Source organism: Haliotis rufescens, unplaced genomic scaffold (assembly GCF_023055435.1).
Source record: "Haliotis rufescens isolate VD_foot unplaced genomic scaffold, xgHalRufe1.0.p SCAF_104, whole genome shotgun sequence".
Taxonomy (NCBI): Eukaryota; Metazoa; Mollusca; class Gastropoda; order Lepetellida; family Haliotidae; genus Haliotis; species Haliotis rufescens.
The window spans coordinates 345,323-370,950 of record NW_025963785.1 but is presented as its reverse complement, the minus strand read 5'-3'; the positions used below and the strand labels follow the sequence as shown (position 1 = coordinate 370,950).

At 41.1% G+C, this 25,628-nt stretch overlaps 1 protein-coding gene across 2 annotated transcripts in view; it reads left to right on the top strand.

The window, feature by feature from the left end:
• The first annotated feature begins 207 nt into the window (after positions 1-207).
• Positions 208-25,628, top strand: part of LOC124131614 — a 73,846-nt gene continuing 48,425 nt past the window's right edge. For both annotated transcript variants that reach the window (XM_048391996.1, XM_046494993.2), the window contains exons 1-2: positions 208-985; positions 24,404-24,441. In XM_048391996.1, coding sequence (XP_048247953.1) covers positions 359-985; positions 24,404-24,441 — 665 coding nt within the window. In that variant the 5' untranslated portion in view covers positions 208-358. The remainder of the gene's footprint in view (positions 986-24,403; positions 24,442-25,628) is intronic.

Sequence of the window (25,628 nt, the reverse complement as noted above, 5' to 3'; positions counted from 1 at the left end):
CATTAAAGACGCTTGGATTCAATCTTTGAAAGATATAATCCGTAAAACATGTATGCATACAACCCTGAACTTAAATTGAACCAACATCATTACTTTAATCCAGCGACTCTTTAACTCTACAGAGGTAAGACTAATTTGCCCGTACCGACACTTTATAAGTCAGCTGTAAGGTTGTTGCTACAGTTCATGCCGTGTATGACACAGGTTAGACAGACACTACTTGAACGTATAGTGGGCCGAGGCAAAGACGATCCACTCATCACAGATAGAGAAAGTAAGATCGAGGCACTCTGTACAGATTATGTAGGGATTACCCTGCAAGCCAACACACCACAGCGTTGTTGTGCTGAGGGTGGGGATGGCGTCCTTGGGGGTAAGGGGGTCGACGGAGGAAAGTGCTCAGGGGGGAGGGAGTGACATCCTGGCGAGGTACCAGGACAGGATCAAGAGAGGAGTTACCTTTACAGAGACAGAGAGGACCGTGTGGGGGTCGGATGTGTATCCTAGCAGCAGAGAGAGATCGGGGTGGGGGTCGGATGTGTGTCCTAGCGGGGTGAGAAGGGACAGAGGGCTGGAGTACACCATTATACCAACGGGAAGACACCATCGGGATGAGCGACGGGACGTGTTTGACCGAGGAACCACGTCAATTTATACGCCAGAAAGACGAAAACAGATTGAAACCATGGAACTAAAGGGAAGTAATGTTACAGACTCTAATTTTCGTCTGCCTCGGATTGTAGTCCGTGATGTGGTCGGGCGGGAGCTGGATACGTTCACGACGTTGCAGGAAGCTATATACAGAGCTCAGTGGAACGTACGGACAACGTGCGAGTCCCGTTCCCCAAGAGAATGGCGTCTCCCTAAAGCTCCACTTCCTTCACGACCAGACTACTCCAGACAAGTACCCCAAAACTCTACGACCAGACCGGAGTACCGCCGCACACCCCGGGTAGCCCAGAGCGCACCCCCGGGCTCAGTGGTGGTAAGTAAACTTCTGTTTTAGGTGATGGTGATAGTGTTGTATGTAGTTGCACGCCACGATGTCAAACACAAGGATCCCGTTTCACAAAGTGATCGTAGCGCTACGTCCATGTCAAAGTATACTATTCAAAAGAAGTGTAAGGATGTCCGATACTTTCCTATAACTACAGTAAATCTGTCATAACATGACTTATTTTAAGCAGTATATAACAATTACGATAGCAGTTGTGCAACGATCACTTTGTGCAAAAACAACGCAGCTAGATACATATAGTTAGATTTTCTAAGCATTCGATGACACGTACGATACGATATCTTACGGCTACGACTCCAAAGATTAATGGCCCTCTCTGTGGTCTAGTGGTAGAGCGTTCGCCAAGGAGAGCGGAAGGTCCGGGGTTCGATCACGGGCCACGTCATACCAAAAGACGTTAAAAGATGGTACTTGTTGTTACTCTGTCTGGCGCTCGGCTTTAAGGGGGAAAAACAAGGACTCGTCGGCTAGGAGTCAGTATACTGTGTCTGAGTGGGGTGGGTTGGTTGGTTCGCTGTTTAACGCCGCCCTCAGCAATATTCCAGCTATATGACGGCGGTCTGTGAATAATCGAGTCTGAGCCAGACCATCCAGTGATTAATTTCATCAGCATCGAACCACGCAATTGGGATCGCTGACATGCGTCAACCAAGTCAGCTAGTCTGACCATCCGACCTGTTACTCGCGTCATACGTCAAGCATAGTCGCCATTTACGGCAAGCATGGTCTGAGTGGGGTATTCATGTTAAACTGAGCCATGGTATCCCAGTGGGCTAGTACTTTAAAATCGGCTTCAGTCCGGACTAGTACAAGCACACACACACACACACACACACACACACACACACACACACACACACACACACACACACACACACACACACACACACACACACACACACACACATAGAGAGACTTGGAAGAGCTGAGGTGGCTGCTTGTTGGCTTCTTGTTGGTGCCAATCACATCCGTTTTGATTACATATTCTTTTCTGTTGGATTCAGATAACTTGCAAATCTTACCTCGATGGTATTTAATGTTTAGTTACAGACAACTTGAAACTAAAGTAAAATAGAGGAAGTAGCATATGTATGCTACAGTGCAGATGAGATTCCAGATTCACACGATGTCGAGTTACCCGAGAGAAAATATCCTGCTTTTTTAACTAACACAGCCCCATTATGTCCTAATTTTATATTTGTGATGTAGAGCTAAGCTCATACTATGAGGAGTGTCTGTATACGGTCTAGCTACCTTGGATGTATAGTACACCCTTAACTGTTTGCATGTACAAAGTACAATGCGTTCCATGCCTACATGCTGCATTTGAACCATATACACATTCATGCAGCATATTTCTGAGGGCATCAAAGTCACTAGATGTTCTCTGTTGATGGAACTGGACAGAATTTGTCATCAGGTACGTACAACTGTAAGGTCAATCCCAACAACCATCCATGCGGACATGGTGTCAACTTCAGGATATGATGCTCCTTCCTTTGCCATTGTTAAGATTAAGACGGGAAAAGAGAGACTCGAAGATGATCCAAGATGAGGAAGACCTCCAACTGCCACCATTAAGTAAAATGTTGATAAAATGCGTGATATGGTTATGGACGATCGACGACACACGTCACAGAGCCAGTACAGTAGGCTTCTAGAATGGGAGGGTTGATGACATTCTGAGGATTGTCCTGGGCATGACAAAGGTGTCAGTGCGATGGGTTCCAAGGCTTCTGAACATTCCAGGATCATCATCTCTCGTTAGAATTTACGTCGTTTAGAAGGAGACCCAGCTGGTTGTGTTGGGCGATTGGTAACCATGGACGAGTCTTTGGTTAACATTATTAGCCAGAGACGAAACAGTCAAAGCAGAGGAGTTATCTACCGTCTCCGAAGAAGGAGAAGAAGAAGAAGGAGGAGGAGGAGGAGGGGGAGGCAAGAAGATGGCTTCGGTTTTCTGGGATTCCTTTATTATGTAAATCTGCTTAGGCAACTATGTGAGGATAACAAGTCTAAAAGGTATATTGTTCCAAAAGGACAATGGATCTGTGCACAAATCTGGCTGCAATGTAAGAATGTAGCTTTGAAGTCATTGAACATCATCCGTATTCGCCAGATTTTACACCGTCAGATTTCCACCTCTTGCCAAACATGAAGAAAGAACTGTCCGCAATCAGCATGCATTTCTGCTGTGGATGACTTTTTATACCGTTAGGGGGAAGCCAGTGAGACCTAGGCACATTAGCATCGTTGACAAGAAACTGTGGACATCGGAGGAGATTAAGTTGAAAAATAATCAGCAACCAACTTCATCAACGCAGACAATCATAGTTAGGCTCAGAACTTTTCATCCACACCTCGTGGTTCTCAGGGTACACGGGGGACCCAGCGTCGCAGTTCGCTGTGCAAAGTTGCGTCCCTCGGACACGCCAGAAACTCTTGGTTTCGAATCCCTGTTCGAACCGATTACGTTTCCATATTTGTCAGCACCATACACGTGCTCGTGGATTTCACCAAAATGGTAGACGTCTGGAACCTTTATCACTTCGGGCTCTCCTCCCACATAAGGCTGTTCAAAGCGGCGTTAAACCCAACTCACTCACTCACTCGTAGTTCAAGACTGAAATGACTAACACCATAGACTGTAATTCCCCTTCATGATAACTCCAGAGTAAACATTTACATAAAGGGGCCTAGGTTCGGCCAAATTTGCAGTTCTAACATGTTTGATTAAAAACATTCAAACAACACTATGGCTACTGAATCCAATTATATTACATTTCTATCAATGAAAGCGACAAAACCATTTGTAAGCTAGCGTGCTCGAGTTTTAACTTTAATTGTTCAGGGCCAACTATACTTTATTAAACTACACACGGGGGTAGAGCCAATTGTATTTTTTTTTAAATAATGTTTGATATACAGGTCTGTTTGGGGTGAACAATCAGTTCGCTGTTGTCGTTATACAGAACGCGTTACTCGCGTGAAAATTTGCTATGATACTATATCGTACAGCGTTCGTGACTTTTAATATAGTCAGTACGTTATATCCGTGTTCGTTGTACAATGTCCTATATATTATTGAGATTAAAATATGTCTGAACATTCCTCTCATAGTTAAGTCTAGATACCCCGATACATTTAAACGTAGGAGAACTGAGAGACTGATCTAGATCAGAACCCAGGAACCGCTTCAATAAACAATGCAAACTTCTTTCTCGTCAGACAATATCACGACAGGCCAGTATAAAGGTGTAGCATTATAACTTGCATTCTTTGAAAGCAGGCGTTTGTTCTGCATTTGTTTGTTTGTATGTATATGTCTGTTTGGTTGATAGTGTGATCTGTGTTAGAGACCAATAGGCCCATTGAGAACACGTCAGGTCAAACTGTTCCATATGCTTGAGCTGGTTTTATGTTGCATTTGTATACAGAAGGCAACAACGCTCACTGGGGACGCCCTTAGTGTTGTTTGTGTTCAGATAAACATAGGATAAATCACTTGCAGCGTTGGGAGAATACTTGTTCCCTCATGCTGAAATAAATAACCGCTTTAAGAACTTATACAATTTGATGTATTTCAACAGCCAAGTGAATGCATAAGCGTACTATCTCCGACATATGAATGAGTGAGTGAGTATTGTTTTACGCCGCTTTTAGCAATGTTACAATATCACGGCGGGGGACACCAGAAATGGGCTTCACAAATTGTACTCATGTCGGGAATCGAACCCGGGTCTTTGGCGTGACGAGCGAACGCTTTAACCATCAGACTACCTCACAGCACATGTTTAGGTAATGTTTCTGAGAGATGGGAAGAGATTTTTCGAGCACAGAATGACATTATTTGAAAAAGACTATATCTTGAAGGCTAGAGGAGACGCCATGTACAATATAGATGTTCGATTCCCCACCAGTGTGCACTGTGTACAACTTGTGGTGTCCCCGTTGCCATATTGCCGGAATATGTCCTGGAAGCGGCCCCGACTCTACTCACTCCAGACTTACCTCTACACTTCACTTGAAAGATTTATATAAGAAGAAATTGTACAAGTATGATCGTAGCTACTCTGCAGTAAGTTGTGTAGGTCTCATATCTGTGGGGATCATAACTCACTGAGACAAGTTTAAGGGGAGAGGAGGGGCGTGGGCCCAGCAAGGGATCTTTGTTTCGAAGAAAATATGTTTTCAGTCAGCCAAACAATTGGGTTTTTATCATAAACAACACATTAAGTTTCAGGACATCCAGCATATAGTGAATCATTTATGTTGTTGTTTGTTTGTTTTTGTGTTGTTGTTTTTTGTTGGTTTGTTTTTAGGGTTGGGGATAAAGTCGGGGGATCTGAGGACACATTAGTTCGGTAACAGATAATATTCTTTAAATTTATCCCTCACCCCCCGCATATTAAATAATCGGCCCCTTATTTCCAATTGGCAGAGGCTGCGTAGCACGTTTACCCTTGTGCCTATGTGTGTTGACAATGAACATGCCTATATTTGCTTAAACGTATGTCATATGTATGGAGTGCGGAGTGTGTTTGTGTGTAGTGCGGGGTCTTGACAGCTAAGATAAATGTTTGTTTAGGAAAGACAGGATGGGCGGTTAATATTGAAATATGATAAGACTTTTGGTGGCATCTGTAATGTATAGGTTAATTAACATGTTTATCTTTCGATCGAATTTCAAATAATCTTGCATTTATATATTACAGGAAGCATGGAGTCATGAATTTATGTAAACGCCGTTTATCAAGGCGAAGTTCCCATTGGCACATATCGGAGAGAGCTCCCTAAGTTGTGAAAAGTTGTGTCCAAACCCCATTCCTTATGAACTGAATAAATATGTTGAAATCATTTGACACATACAAGGATTCGCTAATCACGAGTAGTAGTGAGTGAGTGAGTATGGTTTTACGCCACTTTTAGCAATATTCCAGCAATATCACGGCGAAGGACACCAGAAATGGGCTTCACACATTGTACCCATGTCGGGAATCGAACCCAGGTCTTCGGCGTGACGAGCGAACGCTTTAACCACTAGGCTACCCGACCGCCCCTCACGAGTAATAGACAGACAGACTGTACATTCAGTTAATTAGGCATTAAGGCCCATATTACAATGCAGATTGGATATCAACATTTGTCACGTGATATACGTGATAAGATTTAAAAATCAAATTATACATTCCTCATTATAAAGACATGTTTTAAAAATACAGAAATAACATGGATCATATCAAGATTTATAGAGTTTAGCAGATTTATCATTAGCTGACGGTCTATAAAAACACCTTGCAACATGGGGAGAAATATATACCTTAAATCGGGAGACGTTTCACATATAAGTAAGACATGGTATTCATTCTCTACTTCTCCGGGTCAACAGTTTGTACAAATAGAGTTCACAATATCACCGTCTTTGGACCTGCGACATACATTTACATTAAAATTGTGCAATGAAGTTCTAAGTTTACAATGAGCTCTGATTAAACTTTTATCGTTTAAACAAGTTAAATATCTTTCAGTTTGTAACAATGATTTTGCTTTGCTATAATTGATAAGATAAAGTGATTCAGATATACTTTTGTGCCACTGTTGACAAAATATATCCTTTTGTCTTTGCATAAATGAATACATCAAGGGAAACCCATACATATGAAAAGCCACAAACACATAATAGATTTCTCACATCTGAAACCCAATTATTTTTACCATTATCGGCAAGTACCTTTAACATTGTTTAACACTGATATGCGTATCTATCAGGCATCATTCTAAGTAACTACATCTACAGTCTATAACGACCCGTGCTGCCACGGTACTACATCTACAGTCTATAATGACCTGTACCGCCACGGTTCTACATCTACAGTCTATAATGACCTGTACTGCCACGGTACTACATCTACAGTCTATAATGACCTGTACCGCCACGGTTCTACATCTACAGTCTATAATGACCTGTACTGCCACGGTACTACATCTACAGTCTATAATGACCTGTACCGCCACGGTTCTACATCTACAGTCTATAATGACCTGTACTGCCACGGTACTACATCTGCAGTCTATAATGACCTGTACCGCCACGGTTCTACATCTACAGTCTATAATGACCTGTACTGCCACGGTACTACATCTGCAGTCTATAATGACCTGTACCGCCACGGTTCTACATCTACAGTCTATAATGACCCGTGCTGCCACGGTACTACATCTACAGTCTATAATGACCTGTACCGCCACGGTTCTACATCTACAGTCTATAATGACCTGTACTGCCACGGTACTACATCTACAGTCTATAATGACCTGTACCGCCACGGTTCTACAGCTACAGTCTATAATGACCTGTACCGCCACGGTACTACATCTACAGTCTATAATGACCTGTACCGCCACGGTTCTACATCTACAGTCTATAACGACATGTACTAATACGGTTCTACAGCTAGTCTATAATTACCTGTACTGATACGGTTCTACATCTAGCCTATAATGACCTGTACCGCCACGGTTCTACATCTACAATCTATGATGACCTGTACTGTCACGGTTCCACATCTACAGTCTATAACGACATGTACTGATACGGTTCTACATCTAGCCTATAATGACCTGTACCGCCACGGTTTTACATCTACAATCTATGATGACCCGTACTGTCACGGTTCCACATCTACAGTCTATACCGACCTGTACCGCCACGGTTTTACATCTACAGTCTATAACGACATGTACTAATACGGTTCTACATCTGGCCTATAATGACCCGTACTGTCACGGTTCCACATCTACAGTCTATAACGACCTGTACTGACACGATTACATCTACAATCTATGATGACCTGTACTGTCACGGTTCCACATATACAGTCTATACCGACCTGTACTGCCACGGTTCCACATCTACAATCTATGATGACCCGTACTGTCACGGTTCCACATCTACAGTCTATAACGACCTGTACTGCCACGGTTTTACATCTACAATCTATGATGACCCGTACTGTCACGGTTCCACATCTACAGTCTATAACGACCTGTACTGCCACGGTTTTACATCTACAATCTATGATGACCCGTACTGTCACGGTTCCACATCTACAGTCTATACCGACCTGTACCGCCACGGTTTTACATCTACAATCTATGATGACCCGTACTGTCACGGTTCCACATCTACAGTCTATAACGACCTGTACCGCCACGGTTTTACATCTACAATCTATGATGACCCGTACTGTCACGGTTCCACATCTACAATCTATGATGACCCGTGCTGCCACGGTACTACATCTACAGTCTATAATGACCTGTACTGATACGGTTCTACATCTAGCCTATAATGACCTGTACCGCCACGGTTTTACATCTACAATCTATGATGACCCGTACTGTCACGGTTCCACATCTACAGTCTATAACGACCTGTACTGCCACGGTTTTACATCTACAATCTATGATGACCCGTACTGTCACGGTTCCACATCTACAGTCTATAACGACCTGTACTGCCACGGTTTTACATCTACAATCTATGATGACCCGTACTGTCACGGTTCCACATCTACAGTCTATACCGACCTGTACCGCCACGGTTTTACATCTACAATCTATGATGACCCGTACTGTCACGGTTCCACATCTACAGTCTATAACGACCTGTACCGCCACGGTTTTACATCTACAATCTATGATGACCCGTACTGTCACGGTTCCACATCTACAATCTATGATGACCCGTGCTGCCACGGTACTACATCTACAGTCTATAATGACCTGTACTGATACGGTTCTACATCTAGCCTATAATGACCTGTACCGCCACGGTTTTACATCTACAATCTATGATGACCCGTACTGTCACGGTTCCACATCTACAATCTATGATGACCCGTGCTGCCACGGTACTACATCTACAGTCTATAATGACCTGTACTGATACGGTTCTACATCTAGCCTATAATGACCTGTACCGCCACGGTTTTACATCTACAATCTATAATGACCCGTACTGTCACGGTTCCACATCTACAGTCTATAACGACCTGTACTGCCACGGTTTTACATCTACAATCTATGATGACCCGTACTGTCACGGTTCCACATCTACAGTCTATAACGACCTGTACTGCCACGGTTTTACATCTACAATCTATGATGACCCGTACTGTCACGGTTCCACATCTACAGTCTATACCGACCTGTACCGCCACGGTTTTACATCTACAATCTATGATGACCCGTACTGTCACGGTTCCACATCTACAGTCTATAACGACCTGTACCGCCACGGTTTTACATCTACAATCTATGATGACCCGTACTGTCACGGTTCCACATCTACAATCTATGATGACCCGTGCTGCCACGGTACTACATCTACAGTCTATAATGACCTGTACTGATACGGTTCTACATCTAGCCTATAATGACCTGTACCGCCACGGTTTTACATCTACAATCTATGATGACCCGTACTGTCACGGTTCCACATCTACAATCTATGATGACCCGTGCTGCCACGGTACTACATCTACAGTCTATAATGACCTGTACTGATACGGTTCTACATCTAGCCTATAATGACCTGTACCGCCACGGTTTTACATCTACAATCTATAATGACCCGTACTGTCACGGTTCCACATCTACAGTCTATACCGACCTGTCACGTGGCTCGGGCAGGTACATCGTAAGGGGAGAGGGGTCAACCACGTGTGGGTTAGGTAACAGTATTTAGCTCAGTCGTGCAGTAAGTAATTAACAGCCCGTTATAGGTGGATGTAGTACACAGAGATGAACCCGGTGTGGATTTCACCATTACGCTTTCTCGTCTCGAGAGTGGGAAATGCAATATATCTTGCTCGAACCTGATAAATTAAAACGCTCTGAAATGTAATAACCTTCACGATATTTACATAACATAACCAGTACAGACACATGGCCTTGCAGTCTTATCAGTTTAAGCTTATTACATTTTCTTGAAGATAAATAAGTAATTTGGCGTATCAAGAACTCTGAGTCATTAAAAACCGTGTCTCACATTTATAAACATCAATGGTGATATAATGCATGTATGCAGGGAGACAGCTGGTACTGATGTCCAAATTATAAGATAAGACAAGAAAATATAGTGAGTGAGTTGGTTTAACGCCGCTTTTAACAGTATTCAAGTTGAATCACGGCGTGTCAGCTTAATGTGGGAGGAAAGCCCGAAGTGATGCAGGTCTCAGACGTTTATCACTTCGATGAAACCCACGAGCACGGGGGTATGGTGCTGACAAACCTAGAAACATAATCGGAGCGAACCAGGATTCGAGGCCACAATCATAGGTTTCTGGCGTGCCCAAGGGACGCAACTCTGCACAGCGAATCGCGGCACCTGAGACGACTGCGCCACACAAATTCATAACAATTACTAGTACTTATCACAAAACTTATCATAAAACCTGGCACTAGATGGTATTTATGGACTCCGGGCCCTGTTTGTTCTCAACAAGTCGGCGGCCAGAAGGAAGAAGTTGATACCCCGGATGTAAAACATGTGAGATTTCGCGTAATATTTTATTTGCTTTATTACCTATTTGCTATTTTTTAATACTGCCGATGTCCTGGGGAGAGATGTCAATGGTTTTATTCGCTGTGTTACAGATTTTGAACGGTTTGTTTTTGTTGCGGACAGACATTTTTCCGAACCAGCTGGTGAATTTTAAAGCCAGAATACTTAAAATAAATGTTATATGAGTGAGTGAGTTTGGTTTTACGCCGCTTTTAGCAATAATCCAGCAATATCACGGCGGGGGACACCAGAAATGGGCTTCACACATTGTAGCCATGTCGGGAATAGAACCCGGGTATTCGGCGTGACGAGCGAACGCTTTAACCACTAGGCTACCCGACCGCCTCAAATGTTACATGAAACATTGACGTGATGGTAGGGTTATCTCGAAATTGTCTTAAACGACGAAAGAAATACAACCTTTATTGGTCCTTTATATATATGTGACCATTTACTTTGTTTTTTGACGTTTCAAAGGGGCGGTGGAGTAGCCTAGAGGTTAAAGTGTTCGCTCGTCACGCCGAAGGCCCCTGTTCGATTCCCGTTATGGGTAGAATGTGTGGAGCCCATTTCTGGTAGGATGGTGTCCCCCGCCGTGATATTACTGAAATATTGCTACACCTATACCAACTCACTCACTTTCAATTACTGTGTACATGTCCTTAACATTGTGAAAGATTACACTTCACATAAAACTCCCCGACAGTGAACTATTACACTATCTAATAACTATAAGGTAGGGTCCCTCCTACTGGGTTCAAGGACTAGATTGTATTGTTGCGGAGTGGTTTGTGCCATTAAAGTACACTACACAAGGAGGTGGGTACTAGGGTGCTTGACGCTGGGAATATTCAGTGGAAAACGTGTATGTAAAGGGTGTGGTGGTGTCTCGGTCGAGGAGCAAATTAATTGTTCTGAGCTTTTTCATAGGTGGTACTTTCATAACCACTTGAGAAATCAAATATGTCCATGTGTGTTTGGATCAGTAAAGTGAGGGGCAAAAACATTATACCTCTCAGCTGAATTTATCATGTGTTCGATTTTCAATTGAAAATATCTGCATATAGCGATATCATATCCAAAAATGAACTTACTGGCGCTTAGTCAGCACCCAAAGAATAATTCTGGATGGTTCTATTTTTAAAAATTTAATTTTATATAAAATTTAAAAAAAGAAAAAACCCACTTAATACATAACTGCTGATGGGTATCTCAGGCATCCCATCTTAAAAAAACAATAATTTGATTTCTTCGGAATACATTTACAACATTTTAAACATGGTAGGGGTCACGTGGTTGCAGATTTATATCATACTCAAGTCTTCGTTGAACCAATTTATTTTTACACAAAAATACCCAGCGACAGATTACTTTTTTTTACATTGCAGAAATGAGCGATGGTTTAATAGGCCTAATCAAATTTAGCAACATTTCTTTCAATTTTCAGTTGCATAAAAGACAAACTCGGTATACTTTCTTTTGCCCTTAAATTTATGTCATGGACGTTTGGATTAGTATATTTAAGTTGTTTATCTTGTGTGGTCCTCACTCTTTGCAAGTTCAAATGTACTCACAATTTTCCAATTAACCGTTGCGTTATAGGGATGTGCAAACACTATATCTGGGATCGCAATTTACATCGTGCACATATGTAGTGTGTTGTGCTATATTGCCTGTGCTCGATTAACTCTAATGTCCGACCGGGGGATATAGCCCGGGTTTGTTTCTGGTATCCCCCTTGGTACTGCTGGAATATTGCTAAAAGCGGCGAAAAACATATTAACTCACCGCAATATCCGACAATCTCGTCTCGATCGGTTGACTCAAAGATAATATTCATATATGCCATGAACCTATAGCACAACAGTAGCGGATAATACTTGAAGGTGATTGGGAACATTTTTGAAGTCGATGATCCATGTGAATACCATGGTTTCTTTTCAGTGGCACTTGTCTGGCAGAAGCTCTTCATTAAGTACATTACCAAGTGGCTTAAGACGTTAGAAATAAAAACAATAATTAATAGATGTAAAACTTTACCCACACTATCAATGGTTCATTATATATTTTAGAAATAATGGCCTACATAATTGTAATTTTCAATCCAACATTTTGAGTTTGAAAGTATATCTTTATTCTAGAAGCCATTATGATGTCAAGTACTGTGGAAATGCCGACATCCGGTCTGGTACTTATGCATCATGGCTGTAACTTAAAAATAGATAGAAGGCGATATGTCGCCTCGGCGACAACTTCCGTGTAATCTACAAAAATACAGTATTGAATGCTATTTTCAGGAGCGAGGGATTTTAATAACTCTGCTATATAAAATCCAACCCTAAACAACTTCCGTGTCCCATATATTGTGTACCTATTGTACATGTTCATGTTAATATCCTATGAAGTTCGTTGCAAGTCCTGTTGACATAATCATGTGTTCCGCAAGTGCCTGTGAATCAGATTTGCACGTCTAATTTCAATACATATTATACTACATATTATCCATATTTGACTTAATCCCCAATTCTATGCCCTTTTATAAAATTCTTTAACATATTTGAACGTGTTTAAATTCTCAGCATGTTTAGATTATGGGGATGGTGTGTTTAGGTGGTGTTTAGGCTGTGGGACGATGATGGCTCGTTTCGTGTCTTTAGACCCTGAACGTGTTTAGATAGAACACGCCAAAAGTGTATTCCGTTCAGGATTCAAACACATTCCTAAACATGTTCAGCTCTAAACATATCTTGTATGGATTAACGCCGCTTTTATTATCATTTGAATAACACCACGACAGAGGACAGTAATGGGATTTGAACCGAGGCTTTACCAACAAGGCTATACCACCACTCCTCCTGAGGTGTCACTACTGCAAACTTAAAAGTTTGGAATTCGTCTGTGTATTTTATTAGTGTCAGTTGCTTGCAATGATTCTCTCTTTTATATATTATATAATACATCTATAAACCGCACCTACCAAGATACTAGTGTCTGTTCAAATGAGGTTTATTTGTTCCCAAACCAGAGGATCCTTATGCATTCCAGATGTCATTCTCAACTCCCTGGGCAATATACAAGCCAAGCTGCCTACGTGCGCTGGAGGTTTTTTCTGCATCCACCTCACATTTCGGCTACCCACAGAGGATCTTTTGAACCAAGTCACTTGCACAGGGTGACACCACACAAATATTTGTACAAGTATCACTTGTCCCCAACTTGATTCAAATAAAACTGTTTTCTATTCCTGCCACCCGGCTGGCTACGGCACTATGAACAGTATGTGTTGTCGTGTAAGGAGAGCCGGAAATTAGTAATGCATTTAAGTCATCCAGGATAATTACGGAAAACATTAAGAGTTCGAATTGCACGTTAATATGTTGCACTATCTTAACTGTAACAATAGTCCACCTGAGCATGACGTATGTGACTTGTATGTGACAGCTTAACAATGCCAGGGCCTACCCTTTACCAACTGCCCTGACTTCATGTACAGAGAGAGACTTGTAAAGAAATTATATTTAAGCCTGTATTTTATTTATTCTTTAGAGAACATGTCCAGCATATGGTAACACGGCAACTGCCAACACAACCACGCTCCAACTAAATGAAAGCTATCTTTCAATCATGTCTATACATTAACTCTGGATCCCGTTATAAAAGGAACTTCTTATCTATGAGAGTGTCTTAAATCAAATCGTGTAATTTCCCTGCTGCTTTGAATAAGATATTGCAGTAAGACGGGCAAGTGCATTAAGTGAAGTATAATAAACTGAGGCAGGAGAATATTGGCTACCTGGGACAGAAGTAACTCTATAGTCAGTCGGATTTATGTATAGCAATGCTCTTGTGGACGTTCCCTGGAAACAACATGTTAAGCGGAGAGGCGAGGTGGACTTTAATATCAACAGTGATACAAACACATTCATTTATTCTCTCGATCGACAAACAACTTATGCGATTTGCGTGTTACGTTTGTGGGATTAACTGACGATCGTAAGAAAGTATGACGATCATTTTTTTTAAATGATAAAAAACAACATGTTGATGCATATGTTGTGACAATGAACAAGAAAGAATTTAATGTGGCGCGATATTAACTGTGATAAGCACGCTATTGACCACCATGCGTCACCATTACCAATCAAACACAGCGCTAGGGGTGAATGGCCGATTTCACAGCGTAGAGGCTGTTCTTATTGCCTCTGAAATGGTCTCTGAAATGGTAAGCAGAAATGCCTTTGCAGCTTTTTTGAGACTAAAAGGGAGGCGATTCCATTCAAAATACCCATGGGGTGATATGAAGGCCGTGTTCTGTTTCAAAATCATCTATATCTGTACAGTTATTATGTTTTAATGTACAGTGAGAGAATTTTAACATTCTTTCCATAGGTTGAATTAGAAATGTGCCGTAAAAACAAATCTCAGCCCCTGACATTGAAAAAAAACAACACATGACTCAACCAAACAACGCCCCCATGGTCCGCCTCTTACTGAATGTCAGTGAGTCAAACTAATATGTATGGCCTCCAGGTGTGCGCAGCATGATGTCCGACAAAGTTCATCAGGAATGCACATGGACAGAGTTCGTTTAATGACGTCAGCAGTAATTGTCACCTATTCCTCTCCCAGTGCTTGTACCATCTGTTTCCTGTTCATGGAGGACGGCGTTAGATGTTCTGGTCAAGAAGATCCCAATGATGTTCTATGAGCGACATGTCTGGTGACAGGGCTCGCCATGGCAAAACATTGACGTTGTTCATGGCCAGAAATATTTACAATACGAACTGTGTAAGGTCTTGCATTGTCCTGTTTAAATAGGATCTTGATGTTGCTCTTCAAGAACGGTAACTCGACGGGGCGGAACACGAGGTCAATGTACCCAAGGCATCTCTCACCCAAACGCTAACTCACGCTCTCACACACTCACACACACACACTGACACTCTCACACTTTCACACACTCACACTCACAAACTCACACTCTCACACGCTCACACACACTCATCTTCTCACACACTCACATTCTCACTCTCACACACTCACACTCTCACACACTCACATCCTCACACTCTCACATTCTCACACTCTCACACACTCACACTCTCATACACTCACATCCTCACACTCTCACATTCTCACACTCTCACACACTCACACTCTCATACACTCACACACTCACACTGTCACACACTCAAACGGACAAACGCACACACTCACACTCACTCTCACACTCTCACTCTCACACGCTCACACACACACTAACACTCTCTCGGGGCGGTCGGGTAGCCTTGTGGTTAAAGCGTTCGCTCGTCACGCACACGCACACACTCACACTCTCACACTTACACTCACAAATTCACATTCACACTCTCACTCACACTCACACTCTACTCTTACACACTCACACTCTCACACTCACACTCACACTCTCACACTCACACTCACACTTACACTCACACTTACACTCACACTCTCACACTCACACTCACACTCACACTCACACTCTCACACTCACACTCACACTTACACTTACACTCACACTCACACTCACACTCTCACACTCACACTCACACTAACACTCACACTCTCACTCTCACACTCACACTCACACTCACACTCACACTCACACTCACACTTACACTTACACTCTCACACTCACTCTCACACTCACACTTACACTTACTCTCACACTCTAGCTTACACTCTCACTTACACTCACACTTACAATCACTCTCACTTACTCACACGCTCTGACACACTCTTTTCCTCTCACTCTTTCTCTTTCTCTCTCTCTCTCTCTCTCTCTCTCGCGATTCGCTGTGCAGAGTTGCGTCCCTTGGGTACGCCAGAAACCAATGATTGTGGGTTCGAATCCCTGTTCGCCCCGATTATGTTTCTAGGTATGTCAGCACCATACCCGCGCTCGTGGGTTTCACCGAAGTGGTTAACTTCGGGCTTTCCTCCCACATTCAGCTGACACGAAGTGAAAGCAGCGTTAAACCCAACTCACTCACTTACTAAGCTGTGAAACATTGACAGTTAAAAGCACAGGCTGGTTATGATTGTCATCCCCGCAAAACCGTCCATCCGTGCGTTCGTCCGTGCATTCCGGAGCAGGTCGTGAAAAATTAAAATGGGTGTAGTTATGCAATCAATATAACTAGTATTCACAAGTATTTACCATTGCGCCTGATGCCGATGTCTTGTTGAGGTTAGTTTGGGGAGCGTGCCTAGAAGAGTGTCCAGTATTGTATTTGTCAATAACCCCCCCCCCCCCCCCCCCCCACACACACACACACACACACACACATCCTCATTATTTCATTATTGCCAACACACGCTTATAGACACCGAAGAACACGTAATGTGTATTAACATGGTATCCCCTGACCTGTCCCTCAAGGCGTCTATAGCCAAACTAACATTATGGATAATACAAGGATATTTATATAACTGTATATTTGTAATACGAAAATAAATATTCAACCATTTAAAAGTTTGTTTACGAACTCTGAATGCATTGGTATTAATTAAATATCGGCCATACAATAAATACCCAGCAACATTCTTGTTGACCCTCCTCTGTAGTCCCCCCCCCCCCCCCCCCCCCCCCCCCCCCCTCCCAAATAATACGATCAGTTATATCCCCATACTCAAGAAAAGGATATAGAATAAGGGGTGTCGTTTAAGCCTGATACTCAAGAACTGGATGAAGGACACAGGGTTAAGAAAAGTATAGTGATCTGAGAGAGGCACCTTGAGTTTTTCCAAATAAAGTTAAATATAAAACTGTAATAAAATAACTGGTACTAAAACATCTAACACACAATATTTGGGATCGTTCTTAACCTGACATTTCAGAATAGAAAATAAGGAAGAGGGGTTGAAAACCTTTATAATACAAGACATGTTTGATCTTTTCTGTAATCATTTTATTTCAAAACAAGGGGAGTCATTTGGTCCCAGTAGGGGAGTTAGCTGAGCCTAGAGGGAATGTTTTGAGCCTGGCTAGGGGAGGCATGTGAGCCTAGGCCCATATAACTCTAGAGTAATTTGAGCCTAGACCCATATGATTCTAGAGTCAAATTTAGGGGGAGTCGTTTCAGCCTACTACACCGGCAGTCGCATATAACTCTGTACAGCATCGAAAGCCCGTGCCACAAGCCTCGGGTGTGGTAAGGATTTGGTGCGCTCGAGTGGGTTGTAGTGAGTGAGTGAGTATGGTTTTACGTCGCCTTTAGCAACATTCCAGCAATATCACGGCGGGGGACACCAAAAATGGGCTCCACTCATGGTACCCATGTCGGGAATCGAACCCGGGTCTACGGCGACGAGCGAACGCTTTAACCACAAGGCTACCCGACCGCCCTCTACTGGGTTGTAGAGTGTTGTGGTTGGGGAAGGTTGATATATCCTATTATGTTTCAAAATGCGAATTCTCATTTGAATATCTATGTCTTCGTGCATTAATTGTTCGCTTTCATTATTTCCACTATACATGTATTGCCTACGCAGATACAATGACATATGCACACGATATGCAAATGTGTTACTGCACGTTTCCTTTTCTGTGTTGTTTAACGCCGCTTACAGCAATAGTCCAGCTATATGACGACAGTCTGTAAATAATCAAGTCTCGACCAAACAGTCCAGTGATTGACATCATGTGCATCAATCTATGCGAGCCGGACCACCCGATCCCGTTTGTCGTCTCTTACGACGAGCGTAGGTTACTTAGGACCAATTCTAAGTCGGATCTTCTTAATATGTCAACACCATACCATACCCAGGCTCGTGGGTTGCATTTTGAACACATGTAACATGCAGGTTACATATTGAACACACATGTAACATGCAGGTTACATATTGAACCACAGGAGTCCGTATCTAAAAATAGACGGCCTCATGCATATTCATGACCATCTCCACGCCCTTCGGGCTGGCGTGTTGAGATGGTCAGGAATATGCATGAGGGCGTCTATTTTTAGATACGGACTCCTGTGATTGAACACACATGTAACATGCAGGTTACATCTTGAACACATATAACAAGCAGGTTACATATTGAACACACATGTAACATGCAGGTTACATATTGAACACACATGTAACATGCAGGTTACATATTGAACACACATGTAACATGTAGGCTACATCTAGAACACATGTAACATGCAGGTTACATATTGAACACGTGTAACATGCAGGTTACATATTGAACACGTGTAACATGCAGGTTACATATTGAACACACATGTAACATGCAGGTTACATATTGAACACATATAACAAGAAGGTTACATATTGAACACACATGTGACATGCAGGTTACATCTAGAACACATGTAACATGCAGGTTACATCTAGAACACATATAACATGCAGGTTACATCTTGAACACATATAACAAGCAGGTTACATATTGAACACACATGTAACATGCAGGTTACATCTAGAACACATGTAACATGCAGGTTACATCTAGAACACATATAACATGCAGGTTACATCTAGAACACATATAACAAGCAGGTTACATATTGAACACACATGTGACATGCAGGTTACATCTAGAACACATGTAACATGCAGGTTACATATTGAACACGTGTAACATGCAGGTTACATATTGAACACGTGTAACATGCAGGTTACATATTGAACACACATGTAACATGCAGGTTACATATTAAACACACATGTAACATGCAGGTTACATATTAAACACACATGTAACATGCAGGTTACATATTGAACACACATGTAACATGCAGGTTACATATTGAACACACATGTAACATGCAGGTTACATATTAAACACACATGTAACATGCAGGTTACATATTGAACACGTGTAACATGCAGGTTACATCTAGAACACACATGTAACATGCAGGTTACATCTAGAACACATATATAACATGCAGGTTACATGTTGAACACATATATAACAAGCAGGTTACATGTTGAACACGTGTAACATGCAGGTTACATATTGAACACACATGTAACATGCAGGTTACATATTGAACACATATAACAAGAAGGTTACATATTGAACACACATGTGACATGCAGGTTACATCTAGAACACATGTAACATGCAGGTTACATCTAGAACACATATAACATGCAGGTTACATCTTGAACACATATAACAAGCAGGTTACATATTGAACACACATGTAACATGCAGGTTACATCTAGAACACATGTAACATGCAGGTTACATCTAGAACACATATAACATGCAGGTTACATCTAGAACACATATAACAAGCAGGTTACATATTGAACACACATGTGACATGCAGGTTACATCTAGAACACATGTAACATGCAGGTTACATATTGAACACGTGTAACATGCAGGTTACATATTGAACACGTGTAACATGCAGGTTACATATTGAACACACATGTAACATGCAGGTTACATATTAAACACACATGTAACATGCAGGTTACATATTAAACACACATGTAACATGCAGGTTACATATTGAACACACATGTAACATGCAGGTTACATATTGAACACACATGTAACATGCAGGTTACATATTAAACACACATGTAACATGCAGGTTACATATTGAACACGTGTAACATGCAGGTTACATCTAGAACACACATGTAACATGCAGGTTACATCTAGAACACATATATAACATGCAGGTTACATGTTGAACACATATATAACAAGCAGGTTACATGTTGAACACGTGTAACATGCAGGTTACCTCTAGAACACATATATAACAAGCAGGTTACCTCTAGAACACATATATAACAAGCAGGTTACATGTTGAACACATATATAACAAGCAGGTTACATGTTGAACACGTGTAACATGCAGGTTACCTCTAGAACACATATATAACATGCAGGTTACATGTTGAACACGTGTAACAAGCAGGTTACATCTAGAACACACATATAACATGCAGGTTACATCTGGAACATATATAACAGGCGGGTTACATATTGAATACACATATAACATGACATAATTTTCAATTAAAAAATATAACTGCCATCTGTTTTAATTCAAATTAAATATATTTGCAATATGCTTTGTTCCCGAAATATTCTGCTCACAACCTTAATATTTGTTCAGTTTTATTCATAGTAAAGACAAGATATGTCATGGATGACAACTTCTATTAAATATCTTGTCTATACTGTTACTTGCCATCTTCTAAAAATGCCAATGAAACAGTTCAATCTTGTTCACTAAGAACCTTAGACTCGGGATTTTCTATTGTAAGTGTGACTACGTGCAGGTGTTCGGCTCGGCATGCTCTGACATGCGTGCTGGTTAATGGACAACGTCAATAAACCCAGTGCTCAAGGTTTGTAACGCTCGTATGTAACATGTATGAAGTAAACAAGTTCTTTTGGGTGTGTTTGTGTCACGAGTTGGTCGTAGTAGATTTTGATCGAAGGTGTATAAGACCTAGTTTTGCAGAATAGGTCTGCATAATTAAGGAAATGGGCACAACTTTCGGAAATCGTTTTAAATATATGAGATGTGTTCATGAATGTGCACGTTTCCAATGCGTGCATGTTTGGGACTCACCGCAACTCCATAGGTAGAAGTAAGGCTAAAATGTGGCTAAAGAGCTGATTTCAGAGGTTTCCTTGAAACAGTTTTCTACTATTTGAACGAAAGCCATTATTATACAACCATTGCTTTTCCTGGCGCAAAAAAAAACGGTTTGAAGTTCCAAATACCTGGTCCCATGATGACTAAACCCACATAATGGGTAGGTTTCTCGGCAGGATAAATCAGGATTAAAACGATATCCGTTGGGGTCATATGCGGATAGAGATGCAAATATCAAAGGTCAAGTAGGGACTACTTTCAGCGTTTACAAACATGGCGTCACCCTTGTCATTCTGCGATCGAGTTAGAATTAACCATCGGGAATCAGGAGAAACTACTACTACATTATCAAAAGAATAATCTACCATAAATTGTTTGATAGGCATTACTTAGAAGTTGACATGAGGATCTATACCGAAACGTCGCCTTTACAGTATTAAAGAAGTTGTCATCCATAAATTGTGTCTACCTTGTCAATAGTCTACTATAGTCAACACCAGTGTCTTACTGTGACGTAGCTATGGCACTTTACATTCTTTATAATATTAAACATGTGCAGGTGTTCGGCACGGTACGTTTTGACATGTGTTCGGGTTAATTGACAACGTCATGACCCTTCCGAGCTCAATATTTTTAACGCTTGTCAGAAGCGAAGCGAACTTTACGTCTTGCAATAATATGTATGAAGTAAACAAGTTGGTTTTTTTGTATGTGTTTGTGTCACGTGTTGGTTGCAGTTTGATCGAAGGTGTATCAGACTTAGTTTGGCAGAATAGGTCTGCATAATTCAAGAAACGGGGAAAGCTTTCGGAAATTGTTGTTAAATATATATTAAAAAGGTTGATAGTTTGTATATGCCTTTCTTTTTGGTTTACCACATACTAAAACAAATATAGCCTTTTTATTCGGCCTAAATATATTTTTATGGCCCCGAGATAAAAAAAAACAAACCCACCAACAACTTACAAACGTTATTAAAACGTTACTAGACTGAAAACAGTCGGCGAAACACTGCAAACTTAAGGTTCAAAACACGACTATTATTACCTGTATAAATTACATCACCATCTAATTACCATCGTTTATTGAAATTTAGCCACTCTCAAACATGGACGTATACTTTCTTTGGCCCGGCATTTTAGTTTGAATTAAACAAGTGTATGATTCCCTCATCCGTTAAAGGATAATTTAATACGAAAAGGAGGCGTGTAACCCGATCTTTATGGAAATTTCTCACGCGCGATATTGCAAGTGCCCGGATTAAAAACTCGGCGATGCCATATTTACTGTTCAGTTCGCTGTTTAGTGTTGATATTACACATTCATACACGGATATACACGGATCAAGGTGGCTATTCCGTTCTGTGAAACGCCTGGTAAAGCCCTTTGGAGATATGCATCATTGTCCACTGTTCTCACTTTAACGGAGTCACGGGTGACCCAGGGGTCGTAGGTAAGGTAATGCTATGATCATTTACCTTCCTTAGTTGTGTCAGGATCTGCTTATCGTAGTGTCGAAACCAGCGTTCGCTCTGATTACGAGTCTTGGTTGACTGGATTCGTTCGTACATAGCTTCAATGTCACAGACTTGGTCTTTAACAGCTGCGCACTGTACTACATTTCCACGTCTAATGATCCCCAATACAAAGGAACCAGTAGATGTCGAAAAGCTGGGCAGTACATGGCTACGATTTTACATCTAGATCTGTATGTACCATGCCCGTGTCACTGACATATTGGACGTTCTACCAACACCAAGTTGACATGGTATTATATCACTTTAATGGAGCCATGTAAAACTCTTTTCTTCAAGACGCGACTGTCTATAGGTCGACGTCGTATGGCGTGAGTTCTGCTGTGTGGCCTCTGGCGACAAACACTTCCTTTTGTATGCAAATTGTGGGAGTGTAGGGCAAGGGCGGTTCCAACATTTTTTAAAGGGAGGGGTCCAAAATATCGAAATCCTGTCTCGTCATGACTAGAACATACAACATTTGGTTGGGGGTGGTCACATGCAAGAATCAAATGTAATGATTGGTAAATCTATGTCTATCTCCATATTGGACATTAACTTAGGGAGTCACTAGTCCTGACTAGATGCTGGTTACTAAACCAATTAAAGCCAATTTGTCTTTCACGGAAATACATTGTCAGGGGTCTCGTGACAACTTCAATGAAGCTAATAATCTGAGTTTATTTAATTTGGTTATTTAACTTACTAAAATGACATTATACAGACACTGAAGAGCATATACACGGCCCCACCACAGCTTTGCTTGGGTAGACTTTAGAAAAACCAATCTTTCCTGGCTCAGCCCGGTACAGCTATTCCAGCTGTCTTTGGCTGATCGGACAAGCAACTGGACTGTTGATTGTATGAATGCTTCAAGCAATAACCACCTTGTGCACAGTCACATTGGCACCACAAGCTAACGGCGCAGTGCCACATTTATGCATATTTGTTAAGTGCGGTGATAAATTGATTTTGAATAATATTAGAAACATGTTGTTTCAGTGTGAATATTCAATTCAAGTGTTTATTGTATGAAAGGCCATAGATATGAAGTGCATACTATACATGAGCATTTCACAAATAGATTCACATTTCTTTTCATTCACATTTCTGCTCTTTAAGCCATATTTGAAATTATAACATTGCATATTTTAAATCTTGATAATTTGTGGTTGCCTTAAGGCGATTAAATTGTTGGATTAAAGGACGAATTACATATTTAATTTGTATACATTGCTTTTGATTGTTTTTTAAGGATGGAGTATAAAGGTGAAATGATACCGATCTCTGACTTTGTTTAGGTTACAGTATGTACATAATCGTACAGGTGTATTTAATGGACTTTTGTCCATATAGGTCATGGCCAGTATCTACTGATTCTCTTACATTGAGTGTATTATTTTTGTTATCAATGCTCTATTATGAAGACAGCTTTATTATTGTGATGTGATGATCATCTTCTTATGATGGACATGCTGCAGTGTCGTACTTGCTATGATTCAGAAATTACCCATTAATTTGATCTGATCTTGTAAACAACTTTGTGGTGCTACTTTTGATCAAACTGTTGCGAAAGTATACAACAGCCTGACAAATATAAACAAAAGCAGTGTATGACTATAATCTTGAAAATAATAATCATCTGCATTTTCTTATTTTATGACTATTGATCAATTCATGTTTTTTCTTTCAGGAAATTGGAGTTGAAGATGTTTCGTTTGTGGCCGAAAGGTAGGTGTTGATACATTTGTAGACCAACAGCTAGTCTCTGAAATGAAAGTATTTTAGAGAAAAACAACAGTTGGTAAATTATCCTAATAAAATATAATGAAAAGGAGCCTGATTTCGCAGTCATCTAGACTTGCCAAATATTATAAACTTGCATGTGTTCTATTGGATATATTTGTTTCATGGTCTTTATGACAGACTAATGTGCTGTTTTAAATATGGACACTTACTCGCATGATAACCTCTATTTGTTTGTTTGTTTGATTGTTGCTTAACGCCGCACTCGGCAATATTCCCGCTACATGATGTCGGTCTGTAAATAATCAAGCCTGGACCGGACAAATGAGTGATTGATATCATAAGCATCGATCCACACAATTGAGATACGATGACATGCATCAACCAAGTCAGTGAGTGTGACCACCCGATCCTGTTAGTTGCCCCTTACGACAACGGTTGCTGAAGACCTATTCTAACCCCGATCTTCACGGGTCACCTCTATGTGTTATGTATTATTGAAGTATATAAGGTATGTATGGGTATATACATGTGTGTTGTTAAGCATGGAGTTATTGATATATGTGCTGTGTAAGTGTTGACATGAGTTCTACAAGAGTGATCATGTAGTGTGTAAAATGGATGTATGTGTTGTGGAAGTTTGGCAATATGTTTTGTGCAAGAATGGTTTCTTTAGATGAAACAATATAACAAAGGCAGTAAACTACGGTTATAACGAACTCAAAGGGACCACTAATTTTAGTTCGTAATAACCGTAGTTCGTTATAAGTATATATACAGCATCGTATATACAACAAATGACAGGGACTGAAAAATAGGTTCGTTATATCGGTCAGTTCATTATAAGCATGTTCGTTATAAGCATAGTATCACGAAAGAAAATGCTTCCAAATCAATAAAACACAAGGGCGGATCAAGCATTTTTAAAAGGGAAGGGTCCTAAATATCAAAATCCTCCCTTAGTCAATTTTACATGTACAACATACGTTTAGGTTCCCCCCCCCCCCTCGCACACACACACCCTTAGGATCCATCTATGAGATAGGATTACCTTGAATAACATTTTAGTGTGGTCATGTCGGCCGAATACGGTCATTTCCTACCAAACTTAAATTCCCTCTCCCCTAACGGTTAGCTCTCTCAATTGTGTTGACCACAACTGATGATGAGAA